The sequence below is a fragment of the Chionomys nivalis genome, chromosome 5 (genome assembly GCF_950005125.1).
Source record: "Chionomys nivalis chromosome 5, mChiNiv1.1, whole genome shotgun sequence".
Lineage (NCBI taxonomy): Eukaryota > Metazoa > Chordata > Mammalia > Rodentia > Cricetidae > Chionomys > Chionomys nivalis.
Genome location: NC_080090.1, coordinates 82,760,371 through 82,776,631, shown reverse-complemented (window position 1 = coordinate 82,776,631; position 16,261 = coordinate 82,760,371). Strand labels below are relative to the sequence as shown.

Below are 16,261 nucleotides of genomic sequence, written 5' to 3'. Positions count from 1 at the left end.
GAAAAGTGAAGTAGTGAGGAAAACTTACTGGAACCAGTTTCCAAAACCATTTGGAAGGAGACTTCAGAGGAAGCAGCGGAGGGAGAAAAGACAGAGCAGGAGGTGAAGGAAAAGTCATCAGAATCATCCATAGCAGGCTACAGAGGGCTCCTGACAGTGGGCTCTCCATTCACAGTGCTCACATGTTCTATGACTGACACTTCAGTTAAAGCTACACGAATCCCTAACACCAAGACCATTGTCGTCTCCTCTCCTTTGCTCTCCCCAAACAGAATCATATTTTAGGACACTGAGGGTATTTTAGCAACAAAGAGTTCTAGTTCAGAGATTCAGAATCACATATTGCACCTACAAATAAATAAATATATCCATATTATTAAAGTAAAAAGAATGTAAGGTTAGATTCTTAGATACTGGGAGACCAACTGTAAGAAAGGAATAGTCTTTCTGAAGGGGGAAAACCACTCCAATAAACAGAAGCCTAAAGTAAAGAGCAATGGAGCTGAAGTGCCGGGGAATCTAACGGCTAATAATTTTTGCTATCTAAGGGTGTTCTACAGAATATCGTTTTTTATCCTTTAAAATCTAAATTCTAATCTCAGTAGAAATCAATCACTAATGGTTATTTTGTATTTCCTAGAGCAGTTCTCGCATCTCTAAAATGTATGACTACCCATCATAACCACTCCGCACTGCAGTGTGTACCTTTTGACCTCCTGGAGCTTCAGCTGTGTGATGCTCTTTAGACTTTTGTTCTTGTTCCATTATGTCTTTCAAGTGTTCATTCACCTTAAAATATATATATAAAAAATCAATGTAAATCTGCATTAAAATACAGCAAGAAAATCACATGGTTAGATGACCAATATCAAGTATAAGTAACAGACAAATAAAATGTCATTTTTAACTAGAAAATAGTAACTTTATTTAAAACTCTAACATCAGCTCCATAAGTTAACAATCATGTTGAGCACCTTTTTGCTAGAAACTGGAATGTTCTAGTTCTAGTAAGAGCTTAGGATACTGGTAACATGAATTGTACTACTACGTATTCAACACACAAAGCCCATCTGAGATAATAATTATAAGTTCTGTACAAAACATAAAAAGCAAGGCTGGAGTACATTACAGCTCAATGGTAGAGCATGATGCAGCATGTGTGAGACCCTGTGTTCAATCCACAGCACCAAATACACACATTTATGCATGCATACATTGCATGCATGTAAAAAGCCTGGTAAAGATAAACAAAGGCAGGGGAAAGAAGGAAAGACTCCAGAAGAAAGTGAACACAGTGGACTCCATTTCATTTCATTTTAACTGACTTGACATAGCCTATGATCACCTGAGGACATGTCTACGGGAGACTGTCTTAAGTTAACAGATGTGGGAAGATATAGCCCACTTGTTGCTGCACCACTGGCAGGAGCAGGGAGGTGGTATGGTGGGAAAGTGGTTGGTGTGTGTGTGTGTGTGTGTGTGTGTGTGTGTAATGAAATGTGTAAGAGTGGGGACAGCAAGTTGAACACAAGCAAGCAAGCAGCATTCATTTATTTCTCCATGCTCTTGATTTTGAGTTTGATGTGACCGCCCCACAATGATGCCAGGTTATTTTATCATAGCGACAGAACTAAAACAGGTCGTGTGGTCTCCCCACAGCTGACACAGAGAAGAGTGATTAGAACTTAGGCAGAAACATAGTCTCACTGGCTTGAAGAATCAAAGAGAAATCTGATATTATGTGAAGAGCATCCTGGGAAGGATGAGATCACAGTTAAGGAAGACCAATTAATGCTATGACCCTTTAGTACAGTTCCTCAAGTGTGGAGAGCCCCAACCTAACAGTTTTTGTTGCTACTTCAAAAGTGTAATTTTCTGCATGGACAGCTTTGTGGGAGCCCAGTCTGTTTGGATGCTCACCTTTCTGGACCTGGGGGAAACAGGGAGGACCTTGGACTTCCTATAGGGTAGGGAAACCTGACTGCTCCTTGGACTGCAGAGGGAGGGGGAGGGGGAGTGGAGGGAGGGGAGGGAAGTGGGAGGAGGGAAGGAGGTAGAAATTTTCAATAAAAAATAAATTAAAAAAAACAAAACAAAAAACAAAAGTGTAATTTTGCTACTGTTACGAGTCATAATGTATCTGATATGCAACCCCCAAAGAGTTGAGAACCACTGGTCTATCTATAATTTAGTCTCAAAATTTTGGCTACACCTTGGACTATATATGCTTTAAAAAGAACCGACAGACCAAAGGGAAAAAAAAAACACCTGCTGGGAGGCCAAAGAAGCTGCCACTGGAGGGAAGTCTGGTGTTTAGAGTCCATCAAATAAAGGAAAGCTTTAGTAACTACCTCAGATTCTCCAAAGACACTTCAGCATGATAGCTTGTGCTTTAAAAGATGGCTGAGTTTAAATGTATGCACTGGATCTGTCAGAATGGAGACCTTAAACTGACCAAGAGGAGCAATTTTAGAGTATGAATGAAGATGAGACAGTAGACAGAGGGCTGACCAATTACTTCGGGGAGTGTTCAAAGAATCAAATGAGGCTGTATGTGGATGGAGAAACACAAGAACAAGCTCCAGTGAGGACAATTCAGCTGGGAAGGAGAATGAGAAGTCGCAGCCCAGTTAAGAAGGAACAGCAGGAAGATCACAGATCAGCATCGTCAGCACCTCCTGCTCCACACAGACCTACCCTGCAGTTTAACAAGTTCCCATATGAAATTTCAAAACTAGGCAGAGGGACCAAGACCATGAAGAAAGGTGAAGGAATTTCTAGGGAGCACTTCTCAACCTGTGGGGTTATACTGCAGGTATTTACATGGAGAACCACTGTTCTAGAGCAACAGGTTTTGGGGTGTTCCCTCTGAGGGAGGGGTATGCTTTCCATATAAACTAGGGAAAAGAAGACAGTGAGAAGCAGAAAGGCAAACAGATTCAGTAGTGAGAAGAGAAAACAATTCTAACCTGATGGATCGCCCCTAAGTAGATGAGGTCAGCCAACTTAGCTGCAGCTCAAAGTAACAGGGAAAACTAGCAATGGATGAAGACTAGAGAAGATGAAACAGTCTCTAAGTGTGGGGAAGCAGACGTCTAAGGGTCCGTCATGGACTGGCAACTGTGTGGCTGTGCTCACCTGCAGTTATAGACTTGAAACTGCACCAGCTTTCCTGTGTCAGTTCCTCTAGTAACATTTACTTCTCTAAGCCCAGGCAGAGACCAGATGTTAACCAAGCTCAACCACCTGAGTCTTGGTCAGGGGCTGTAGAGATGGCAGTTAAGAGCACTTACTGCCCCCACATAGGACATGGGTTCAGTTCCCAGCAACCACATGCTGGCTCACAACCCTCTAAAATTTCAGTTCCAGGAGAATTCAATATTTTCTTCTGGACCCTTTGGGCACTAGACACGCATGTACCACACATAAACTCATACAGGCAAACATATGCAAAATAAAGATAAGCAGATGTTTAAAAAATGCTAATGTATTAAGTCAAATAAAAAATCAGAAAATCTCAGCAACAGAATGGATCGAGGAGAGGTCAGTATCTGAGCCTGAAGACATAGTAAAGGAACTGGAACAACCTAAAGAGGACACGAAGGTATATAAGAATTTCAAGACATATGTGACATCCTGAAACAAATTTTTGGGCTAAGGTATAGAAGGAAATCTTCACATTCTAAAGGCATAGACATTTTCAAAACAACCATAAAAGGTAATCTCCCAGAGCTGGCAAGGAGGAGAAATCGAGGACAATGTCAGGCGCATCACTGCTGTGACGAAACACCACCACGACCAAAGCAACTGGGGGAGAAAGTTCTTATTTGGCTTCCGTTCCATCACTGTTCATCATGGAAAGAGGTCAGGGCAGAAATTCAATCAGGGCAAGAATGTAGAGGCAGGAACTAATGCAAAGGCCACGGAGGGGTCCTGCTTGCTGGCTTGCTCCCCATGGCTTAGTCTGCTTTCTTACAGAACACAGGACCACAGCCCAGGGGTGACACCATCCACATGGACTCCCACATCAATCACTAATTAAGAATACGCCTCACAGACCTGCCTGCAGCCTGATCTTAGGGAAGCATTTTCTCAACTGAGGCTCTCTTCTCTCAGAAGATCTAATAGCAGTGAGAATGAAGCAGTAATTAAAAATATCCCAGATTTAAAATTTTAAAAAGTCCAGACCCAAGTGGATTCACTGGTAATATTACCAAACTCTCAAAGAAGAACTAAACCCAAAACTTCTCAAACTAATCCGTAAAATAGAAAAGGAAGAAACATGGCTAAACTCTTTCTAGAAAGCTAATATTACTCTGACACTCAAAACATTCCAAAAGTGGCAACAACAGCAAAATTACAGACCAAACTCCCCGATGAATATAGCTTCAAAACTTCCCAATCAAATATTTGCAAACCAGGCTCAAGAACACAACAAAAGATCACTAACTGCCAGGCAGTGGTGGCGCAGGCCCTTAATTCTAGCACTTGGGAGGCAGAGGCAGGTGGATCTCTTCGAGTTCAAGGCCAGGCCAGCCTGACCTACAGAGTTATAGGACGGGCTCCAAAGCTACACTACAGATATCCTGCCTCAAAAAGGCAAAAATAAAACAAAACAAAAAGATTATTAACCATGATTAAGTAGGCTTTATTCCAAAGATGTATGGATAGTTCAATACAAGTAAATTGATGTTATAAATGCATATATGGACTTAGGGACAGAATTACATGATTATCTCCACAGGCACAGGAAGAACTTCTGAGGAAACCCAACATCTGTTCACATTAAGTCATACAGAGGGGACTGGAAAGAGATGGCTATGAACTGAACAGATTGCTCAAAAGAAAGAATATAAATGGCTAATAAATATTTTTAAAGGTGGTCAACATTGTTAGCTATGTACTTGCCATGACCTCCATGTGGTGATCAGAGGACAGCTTTCTAGAGTTATTTCTCTCCTTCTACACAAGCATTTACTGAAATAATGTAGCTTCCCTTAGAACAGCTGATAGCCACAGGCTTTTGACTGAGTTTACAGTATCAGGCACAAATTCCCTTCTGTGAGCAGGCCTCAAATCCAGTCTGAGAGTGGTTTTGTTAGCCCTGTAACTGTCAGGCCACTACTGTACTAGTGGGCATACTTGCCTAGCTGAACATATTATAGCACACACAGTCCAGCAGTGGGTAAGACCACCACGTGTCAAACTGCCTTCTAAATACTCGTGTTTATTCCCACAAAGTGGCACTGCTTTCAACCTTGGCCAGAGATGCTTCTTTTTGCAGTGGGTAGCCATTGAAGAGACTCATAACTGGTCAAAGAGTTAATAAGTGACTGTTGAGTGCTCTTCTCTAAACGGGACATCTATACAATCCCTACATCATGAAAAGTGGGGTAGCCATAAGAGCTGGAGCGGGGGTGTGAAACACTGTCTTCTGGACATGACCTCACAGCATCCCCACCCCTGCTGATCGAGCACTGATTACAGGTGGGCTGCCAGCTTTTCGTAGGTTCAGGGGATCTGAACTCCGGACTTGAAGCTTATGCAGCAAGTGCTTTATTTACTGAGCCATCTCTCCAGCACAATTTAGCTTATGACAAGTTTCATGCAAACATTTAAGGAAGGACACCTCAAGACATAACTTCCATATCTGTTCACTGCCTGTCCCACAAATTAATTTCCTCTGCAAGGACAACTATAAATGAAAGTTGGTCCATCTGGATGTGGTGGCACGAGCCTGTAATCCCAGAGACAGAGCCAAGAGGATCTCTACAAGTTTCAGGTCAGTCAGGTCTATACAGTGAGATCTTGTCTCAAAACTGGATGCATGACTGTGAGTCAAGAATTAACTACTCAAATGACAAGGAAAATTAAATTAAAAATTTAATCATGTTCAAAGCACGAACCAAAAAATCTCCAAGAAAGTGAATCCATAATCAATATGATTTTGTACAATTCAGTTAAACAAACCTAAGATGCTCACAATCAGAAATATGAGAATCATATCCAAAATTATTTCACTGCTCACTATGTGGTTCCTTATTCTGAGTGCTCAGTTTTGCAATGATCTGGTATGAGCTGGATTAACCCTAAGGAGTCATTATGAAGCATGAGTACAATTACAGACACCGTCAAACATAAAATCTGTTCTATCATGGCATCACTCTCGTTTTAAGACTAGGCCTCACTATAGCCCAGTCTGGCCTTGAGCCTGATCAGATCCTCCAGCTTCAGCCTCACAGGTACTGAGATTACAGATATAAGCCACTGGCTCAGCTTTATAGTTTTTAAAACAAAATGTCTTAAGTAAATTGCACAACTTTAGCTTACATTTTGATTTAAAACAAAAAGTCACACAGGAGCAATGAGTAATTGCAGATTTTAGTTTTCTGCTAGTAGATCATTTCCAGGTGAGCATAAGCCTACCTTATTTATCCAGTACATGACAGCATCTTCAATATCATAGGGCAGATCTGTAGCTTGAAAAAAAGCTGAATACTGTTGAGCACATGCAATTACTTTTTCTATGCTGACCATCTCTACAGTGTAAGCCATCATTAGAGTATCAATCATGGCCAAATGTGCACTCTGAAAATAGAAAAGCACAAACAATTTCGAAATTACACTTAGAAACTGCTTTATTGTAAAATATTAGCATTTTCTTAAAAACAGTAGTAAAGCCAGAATACAGACAGGTGTTAAGAAAGCACAAAGCATGCTATGATAAGCTGATACTAGACTAGTTTATTTTTCAAATACTGTTGAAGACTTATATTAAGATGCTCTTTATTTACTCAAAGCCTCCTTTCCTTTTCACATGATAATCATGTATGTATCATTTGCAATGCAGTGTACAAATTCCAGGATTGCTGCTGCTGCTGATCTTCCCTCATTTTCAAACCCAGAGTACAACATTAAAATATCCCTCTGTGCTCTTCATTAATATTGGCACACCTTCAATCTAGATGACAAAGTTTCACTTCTGAATAAACAACAAAAAACTTGTAACTAATTTTCTTGCCTCCAAATTCTTTCTCATCTAACTCCTATGGCACAGAACTTCCAGTATTTTCTCAGGGTTTTGTTTTGTTTTGGTAATATATGAATCTGTTATATGGTAGCTAAAAATACAAAATATTACTAAAGCATATTAATGGTCCCTCTTCCACTTCCCAGCAGTGCCTTCAGTTGGTATGCATTCTTACAAAAATTAACATACACTAGTTACTATACTGTTCACACTGTACACTAGCTTTGGTATCATAATTAGTGCTGTAACACTGACCTCTAGTGGATAATTACTTCCTGTGGGGCTTCTGGGTCCACAACTACAGTATAAGCTTTGATAACTGGGCAAGTTACGCCAGTCTTACATCCCACCAAGAATGTTATCAGCATGCCAATTTCTACATTTTTTTAAAATATTTTTTCATCTATATGAAAGGTTAAAAATCTCATACTTGACTCTGCAATTATCTGATTATTGTCAGGCATGCTTTTATATGGTTAGCAACTATCTGCATTTCCTCTTCAGAAACTGCCCGTTAGTATCTTTTACCTGTCTCTTCTTTGGGGTGTTTTCATTCCCACTGACTTGTAAAGCGCTTATCATATACTTGTTAGAGTCCTCTTTTGTCTAGACAGCAAACACGTTTTCCTAGCCTTTCTTGGTAAAATCTGTCCATCTTGGAGCTTTTATTTATGGCTCTGAAGTTTTACACCATGTCTACTACAGTCTTCTCCAACCTAATTCTTTATTTTCTCCATTATATTAAATCCATTTGAATTCTGAAGATGTTGCCGGGCGGTGGTGGCGCACGCCTTTAATCCCTGCACTTGGGAGGCAGAGGCAGGCGGATCTCTGTGAGTTCGAGACCAGCCTGGTCTACAAGAGCTAGTTCCAGGACAGGCTCCAAAACCACAGAGAAACCCTGTCTCGAAAAACCAAAAAAAAAAAAAAAAAAAAAAAAAAAAAAATGAATTCTGAAGATGTTATAAACTAGGGAATAGATATTTTTTCCAAATCAGAGACTGCATCTTATCATTCCTACCAAAAAAATCCCCATATTTTTTACACAATAAAACTTGGACTCCTATTGTTTCCTTGGAGATTAAAACCTTCCATCTTGGAGGGAAGCTCCTTAAGACGCGCAATGTTAAATTAAAGGGGGGCTAAAGCGACAGGATGGTCTAAGAAGAGAAGAAGCTGGGGGAAGTAAATAACTCAACAGCTTCAGGAAGCCCCTGAAGCTAGCCAGATTTACTAGGTTGTTCTGTTCTCCAGTCCATATTAAGTTGTAAGGATTGCTGCAGATTCTTTTAGACCAGCTGAGCTGCCTAGAAGGACACCCTCCAACCTGCTTAGTTGCCTGTGGGCTGTACGGTGTGTTCCAGGTTCCCCCTTTGTGAACTGTAACCCATGCCAGGGTGCACTTTGGTAATACAGCCACCTCAGTCATTTCTGTTCCTATAAGTAACCCCAATAAAACACATTGGCTTATTAGGTTGGACTTTGGTGGTAACTTTACTTTAGACTGCCGTTGGTTCCCTGTTAGGAGTGAGTAGACATTCAAGCATCCTCAGGTACACCGCCACACAAAAACTCCTTATGGAGGTAAAGCTTTGTTATCTGACTTGTGCCTCTCACTCTGGCCTTACTAATCCCTTCTTCACCTTATACATCTTTGAAAGCAGCAAAACAAAACTGTCTGCTAGTCTTTTTTTGATTAAATTTTATTTTCATTTTACATACCAACACCAGTTCACCATCCCCCCTTCTTCTATCCCCCCTCTTCCTCCCATCCCACCTTGCATACACTCCTCAGAGGGGGTAGGGTCTCCCTTGAGGAGTCAACAAAGTTTGGCATACCAAGTTGAGGCAGGACCAAACCCCTCCCCCCTGTATCAAGGCTGAGTAAGGTATCCCACCATAGGGAATGGGCTCTAAAAAGCCAGTTTATGCATCCGGGATAAGTCCTGGCCCCATTGCAGCCCCCCCGCCCCGCAACAGAACAAGTCACATAACTGTCACCCTCATTCAGAGGGCCTACTTCATCCCCAATGCAGGTTCCCCAGCTGTCAGGTCTGCCCAATCATGATCTTGACACACACACCCCTTACTAGCCTTTAAGTGTGTCATTCTTTCTCAAGCTTCTGTGTCTTGAGTTCTTAAGTTCTCCTTTTAATACTGACTGACAAAGGTTTGAATGGGACTACATTGTAAAGCTCTTCTTATGCCCTTTCCAATCAGATGCCTCATCCAACCTCTGAACTGAGCACAGATTCTTCCCGACTGTAGTTATGTTACATTATGTTCTGACTTCATGGAGCAGAAAATGAGCACAGGTCTCTAACACCATCCATGATAATGCGAAAGAGCAATCAGGGATGGAAACTACTGGCTTCTCTTACAGAATTCTATACAGTCATCTGCACACAAAACTCTTGTTTCTCGAGGGCAAGAAAGTTACCTTCTAACATACTACATCTATAGGAGGAGGGAGACGGGAAGGAATGAGCTACCTACTGGCTACCACAAACTTAAGAGTGGGTTTTGTGCTGGAGGTTGAGGAAGTGAACTGACTGTTTTCCTCCAGAACATTTCACAGTATTAAGAGGAAATCAATCTTTCCACTTCTGCCTTCTACTGTGTGAGCGTGAGCACACACATACACACTAAAAAAGGATTCAGGTTAGTATTTTACATCAAAAGGTAAATACAAATGTTCTATAGTGTAGGATAGTGTGGCTACTTTACAATATGTGAAATGTATATAATAAAACTAGTAAAAAGTGCAACAATGTTCCTTTATATTAATATGTCATATATATGAAACAGGAAGAAAAAGCAATGACTAAAAGCTAAACTTAGAAAGTGCCTTGTCATATACAGTATGTAAAGATACACATTAACCTGCAGTTTATTTCAAGAGATGGGCTAGTGCAGTTTATTTCAAGAGATGGGCTAGTGCAGTTTATTTCAAGAGATGGGCTAGTAAACAGTAAACATAATTACTAAAGCAGCTTTAAAACAGCTCAGTCCCTGACAGAAGACTGAGATGACTCTACTGTTGTGTGTACGCAGTTACTCCTATGTGGTATTCATTTATAAGAACTCTTGCGTTTCAATTTTTTCATGCTTTTACTTTAGGAAATGAGGTAATGTAAGAATCATATAAAACACAAATACATATATATATATATTAGACCTAGAAAAGATAAACACTAAAAAAACCTCAAGGTCAAAGGTAGTTTTAAGTAAAATATAATTTCCTATCTAAACACATTAACATCATATTGATGACAACAGTTAGCACTGTTTGATGGCAGGTGCTGTTCAGCTTCTGCGTACACACAACAGTAGAGTCATCTCAGTCTTCTGTCAGGGACTGAGCTGTTTTAAAGCTGCTTTAGTAATTATGTTTACTGTTTACTAGCCCAGCTCTTGAAATAGTACTCTCACTATGCAAAGTCTTCAGTATGTAATGCTTTCAGGATCTATAGAAAACTTGTTTAATATACAACCTTGGAGTTAAACACTATTATGTCTATTTTACAGAAGAAAAACTATTTAACTGATTCATGGTTACACAGCAACCAGGAAAAGTAGGCAGCACACAAACAATCACATGCCATTCTTGCAGACTTAATGCCAATCTACACTCTAACTCCCTGTACTACAGTAGAAGCAACAGTGCCTGCTGAGGCCACTAGGTGGCAGAGTGAAATATGGTATTCAGGAGCAAGGGCAAAAATACTGGTTACAAAAACAAACAAACAAAACCCAGGAGAACTCCACACACATTTTAATAAAAAGGAATGGACGTTGGGCTTCAAGGACTTTGACTTTAGTGAAATTTGAAGCATCATCCAAAGGTCAACAGGGGGTTGACTCTCTATCTGTATTACCAGGAGTGTATTTTTGTTTTCTCCACTAGTAGTTTAGGCAAAAAATAAGGTACACATTATGGTGAGAAATGAAGGGTAGAAATATTAAAGAAATGAACTCTGGGGCTAGGAGACAGCTCAGTGAGTGAGAGCTTTTGCTGTGCAAGGAGAGGGGCCTGGGTTTGAATTCACAGCACCCACATAAAAAGCTAGACATGACTGCACACCCAGAAGCCCTCCACTGGGAGGCTGGAGACAGGCAGGTCCTGTCTGGAACACCTAGCCTCCAGTTCAACAAAAGACTGTGTTTCTAGGTGATAAGATAGTGTGTGTCCTCTTCTGGTTTCTAGATGTGCACTCATGGGTACATACAGCCACACACTCACTTGCACCATACACATATACACATCTTTTGAAAAGCAGAAACGAGAGTTTCAAAGTGTTGTAAGAAGTATATTAGCCTTATAACAAAGAAACTAAATGGCTATATGGCTTTTATAATTCTTGCAAGAGAGTCAGATACATAATTACGAGAAAAATTCCTAAAATGAACACTGGTCTCAGCCCCATACAGAAGTCTTCCATAGGGACAGAGGAGGAAACTAAGACTTAGATTATAAACAGGAAGTACTTGAGTCATTCTACTGAATTGGAACATACAGCAAAGACACATCAGGATGTTTTTAGGAGTTAATCCCAATTTAGTAATTAATACTCACATATCATACGGGTTTACCATTTGGAATATATTTAACCTCAAATGAAAAGTGAAAAAATTATAATGTGCCATTCTGGACAGACATATAAAGAAATTGCTTATCAGTAGCCAAATTACAATAATATATTGTTTAAAAGGAAATAGTTTTAAAGCATCATTTCTAAATATCAAAAGATCATAAAATTTCTGGTCTTAACCCTTAGATTAATTAAGAGATCTCCGGCAAATCTCTTCTGTTGCTGTGCATCAATACCTTAAACTGCACAACCAGGTAGTAGCAGCAGCACAACATAATTTGTACGCCAGAAATAAGATGGCGTGCTGAGCAAAGTGGCACACACCTATGAATCTCAACACACAGGTGTCAAGAGCAATGTAAGTTCAAAGCTAGACTGAGCTACATGGAACCCTGTCTCAAAAAGCCAAGGGATTTTAGTTCAGTAGTACAACACTTGCTTAGTATTAATGAGATCCTGGATCCAATCTCTAGAACTGAAAAACAAATAACATAATGCATATCAAGAATATTGTGGTGGTCTGAATGAAAATGTCCTCATAGACTGATAGTGTGTGGCACTATTAGGAGGTGTTGTCTTGTTGGAGGAAGTATGTCACTAGGGGTGGGCTTTGAGGTTTCAGATGCTCAAGCCAAGTTTAATGTCACTCTCTTTTCCAGATGCCTGCTGATCCAGATATAGAATTCTCAGCTACCTCTCCAGAACCATGCTTCCCACCATGATGATAATGGACTAACCTCTAAACTGCAAGCCAGCTCCAATTAAAAGTTTTCCAGAATTGCCACGGTCATGGTGTCTCTTCACAGCAATAGAAACCCTAACTAAGACAGTGCTAGAACACATATTTAAAAGATCATAGGCCATGATCAGATTTTTTTTTTATTGAGGAATGTAAACCAATAAACATGTGCAAACCAATAAACAGCACACAAATAGACTCAGGAGCAGAAATAACAATAATTTCAATAGAAGCAAAAATGTCTTTGACAAAATTCAATGGCCCTTTATGACAACAATGCACCTAAGATAGAAGAATCATACTTCCATATAATAAAGGTTATAGATGACAAACTGACAGCAACATTATAAAGGATGAGGAAAACCTGAAAGCATATTCCCTAAAATACAGAGCATCCACTCTTAGAATTCTTCTGCAACACAGTAATTGAAAGCTTAGTTAAAGTTGTGTGTCAAGAAAAAAAAATAAGAGGAATACTTAGGAAAAGCCGGGCGGTGGTGGCGCACGCCTTTAATCCCAGCACTTGGGAGGCAGAGGCAGGTGGATCTCTGTGAGTTCGAGACCAGCCTGGTCTACAAGAGCTAGTTCCAGGACAGGCTCCAAAACCACAGAGAAACCCTGTCTCAAAAAAAAAAAAAAAAAAAAAAGCAAACAAAACAAAAAAAAAAACTTAGGAAAAGAAGAAGTCAAATATCCCTGGGTGCAGATGGTGTATGGTCCTATGCTAAAGTCTCCAAAGAATCCACTGGATGGCTTCCAGATCTGAAAACACGGTCAGCACTGGAACAGCGCATGAAAAACACCATACGAGCTCTGATAACTTCCTTCTCTACAATAATGAAGTCAGTGAAACAACCCCCATTCACAATAATGGCCAAACACTCTCCCCGCCCAATAAACAGATATTAAATACCTCTACAACAGAACCCAAACCAAAAATTATGAAGAAAGAGTATGGCAGACACTACAAGGCAGAAGACCCTTCGCTCACTGGCAGAATTAATACTGTGAATGGCATTATTAGCAAAAGCAATCTTCGTATGCAATGCAATCCTCTCCAAATCTTAATAGCACTCTTCACAAGAAAAGAACAAATTCTAAAACTCACAACAAAACACAAAAGACCCAGAATGATCAAAGCAATCATGAGTAATGCTCCAATATCACAATACCTGACCAAATGACACTACAGAGCCATGGCACTAACACAAAACAGCCATCTACTGGCAGAATACCATAGAAAGCCCAGAAGCAAGCTCACACACGTACAGCCACCTGATTCTTGATAACGATGCTGAAAGATGAAGGAAAGACAGCCTTTTAAACAAGTGCTGCTGGTAACTAGATGCCCACCTGCAGAAGACTGAAGCCAGAGCCAGTGAAAATACAAAGACCCCAGTGTTGACCTCAAACACTGAAGCGATTTCAGAATATCATTCCAAAAGCTCAAGAAATAAAAGCAAGAAGTCATAGACAGAGGTGTATCCAACTAAAAAGCTCTGTACAGCAACAGAAACAATTACAGGTGTGAAAAGAGCACAGAAATGGGGAGGTCTTTGCAAGATATTCGCATGACAGGCAATCAACAGCCAAAATATAGCAATATCTCAAAAAATTAAATACCAACGGAGCAAATAATCCATTCAAAAAATAGGTTAATGAACTAGACACTTTGAAAATTAGTGAGTATGAATGTTACATAGATACATGAAAATATGTCTAACATCTTTAGCCATTAGGGAAATAAAAATCAAAGATGGAACTGAGAGTTCACCTCACTCCAATCAGGATAACTAACATCAAAACTGCAGAGGGGTGTGTGGAAGGGAAGGCACTCCTTACACCACATTGGCAGGAATGTAAACTAGTCCAACCATTATAAAAATTTGGTATGGAGGTGTCTTAGTTACTATTCTATTGCCGTGAGACACCAGGACCAAGGCAACTTATAACAGAAATCATTTAACTGAGGGCTTGCTTACAGCTTCAGAGGGTGAGTCCATGCCCATCATGGAGGGAGTGTAGCAGCAGACAAGCAGGCATGGTGCTGGAGCAGTAACTGAGAGCTTACATTCTGATCCACAGGCAGGGGCAGAAAGAGTGAGACTGGGCCTGGAGTGAGCCTCTGCTGCAAAGCCCACCCCTGCACCAACAAGGCCACACCTCCAAATTCTTCCCCAAAAGTTTCAGTAACTGGGGACAAAGTATTTAAATATGAGTCTATGGGGGCCAGTCTCATTCAAACCACCAGATAAACTTCCTCAACAAATGAAAACTAAATCTCACACCACTTTTGGGCATACCAAAAAGAACCAAAGTCAACTTCCTATGGAAGCACCGTCTTATCTATGATTACTGTGGTTCTACTAACAAGAGTCATGTTACAGAATTGGTCTTGGGGCCTATCAGTGGATAAAGAAAAATGTGCCTGCTTGCACGCATACACACACATGTACACACGTCTTATTCGGGTATAAGGAATAAAACTGTCATAAAAAAGAAGCATGGAACTGGAGATCATCATGTTAAGTGAAATAAGCCAGCACTGCAGACAAGTGTCACATGTTTTCTCCTGTATGTGGAACTCGGGATAAAAAATTGAAATGTTCGGCTGGAGAGATGGCTCAGCGGTTAAGAGCACTGACTGCTCTTCCAAAGGTCCTGAGTTCAATTCCCAGCAACCACATGGTGGCTCACAACCATCTGTAATGAGGTCTGGTGCCCTCTTCTGGCCTGCAGACATACACACAGAAAGAATATTGTATACATAATAAATAAGTATTTTTAAAAAAAATTGAAATGTTAAATTAAAAGGGGAAATTGTTAGGATGTAGAAGATGGAAAATGAGTAGTGTAAGATGATCAAAGAACATTATATTCACATATAAGAATGTCATAATGAAACTCATTACTTTGTACAATCTATGCCATTTTTTAAAAAAAGGTTACAAAAGGTGTCAGGATAAAAAATTAATTGTAAACAGAAGCTCTCAGGGTAAAAAAGTCATATTCCTGCTAAAGATTCTAGAAATCTATAACTGTGAAGAGTTAAGAGTGTTGCATATTTGGACCCAAATTATTTTGGACTGCCATTGGTTCCTTTTCTAACCATTCACTGCTTATCTCTTTGCTGGAGAAAACAACCTTGTAGCTATACACGAAACCTTTGGGGATGTACTAACAGACCACCAGCTTCTATCAACTCAAAAGCTAAGAATGAGTTAAGAAAACATCTAAACCTTTACTAGAGTCTCCCTATTTTTCTATAACCTGTCTAGTTACCATCCATGGTAGATGCTGTGATTTATGACTTCGTTTTGTTTTATAGCAATAAACCTCATGACACTATTTCCACACTAGAACCATGCTATTTATGGCAACCTGAATCTACGTTCTTAGGTCTTAGTCATTCATATTTGGCTCAGAATAAGCACCTCTTATTTGAGATGATACCACTGTTTTCCTTAAACAGGAAGGAAGGAAGGAAGGATGGATGGATGGATGGATGGATGGATGCCAGTAGATTGTGAAGGAGAGAGGATCTCATGCCTGATTACAAGAGCAGTCACTCCCAAATAAACTTATCCTTTAAAAATTAAGTCTTCCTCACTGTATGTTATTAGGGTGACTCATACGACAGTTGAATCATTTCTAAATAAGTCAAACACTGAAATCTTGGTGACAAAGTATACTTAGGAATACACTTGCCAAGTGTGCTTGGCTTCTAGACTGCAGAAAAGACCAGCTTGGGTCTACAAATAAAAATGTCCTCACCACACTGAAAAACTGCTCTCTGAGGAAGTACATGTTTATATGAGTGACAAAATATGTGTTCAATTACTCAGCAAGCAATTCAAGATTGTTTTCTTCAGTAGAAATTAAGGTTCCTGACTTAAATTC

At 40.0% G+C, this 16,261-nt stretch overlaps 1 protein-coding gene across 4 annotated transcripts in view; it reads right to left on the bottom strand.

Moving 5' to 3' along the window:
• Nucleotides 1–16,261, bottom strand: part of Camsap2 (calmodulin regulated spectrin associated protein family member 2) — an 83,995-nt gene that overhangs the window by 38,126 nt on the left and 29,608 nt on the right. For 2 of the 4 annotated variants that reach the window (XM_057769182.1, XM_057769183.1), the window contains exons 3-5: nucleotides 6,427–6,588; nucleotides 706–789; nucleotides 29–61 (exon numbers count right to left, since the gene is read on the bottom strand). In XM_057769182.1, the coding sequence (XP_057625165.1) occupies nucleotides 29–61; nucleotides 706–789; nucleotides 6,427–6,588 (279 nt within the window). The remainder of the gene's footprint in view (nucleotides 1–28; nucleotides 62–705; nucleotides 790–6,426; nucleotides 6,589–16,261) is intronic. The other 2 variants (XM_057769184.1, XM_057769185.1) reach the window with 1 other exon arrangement.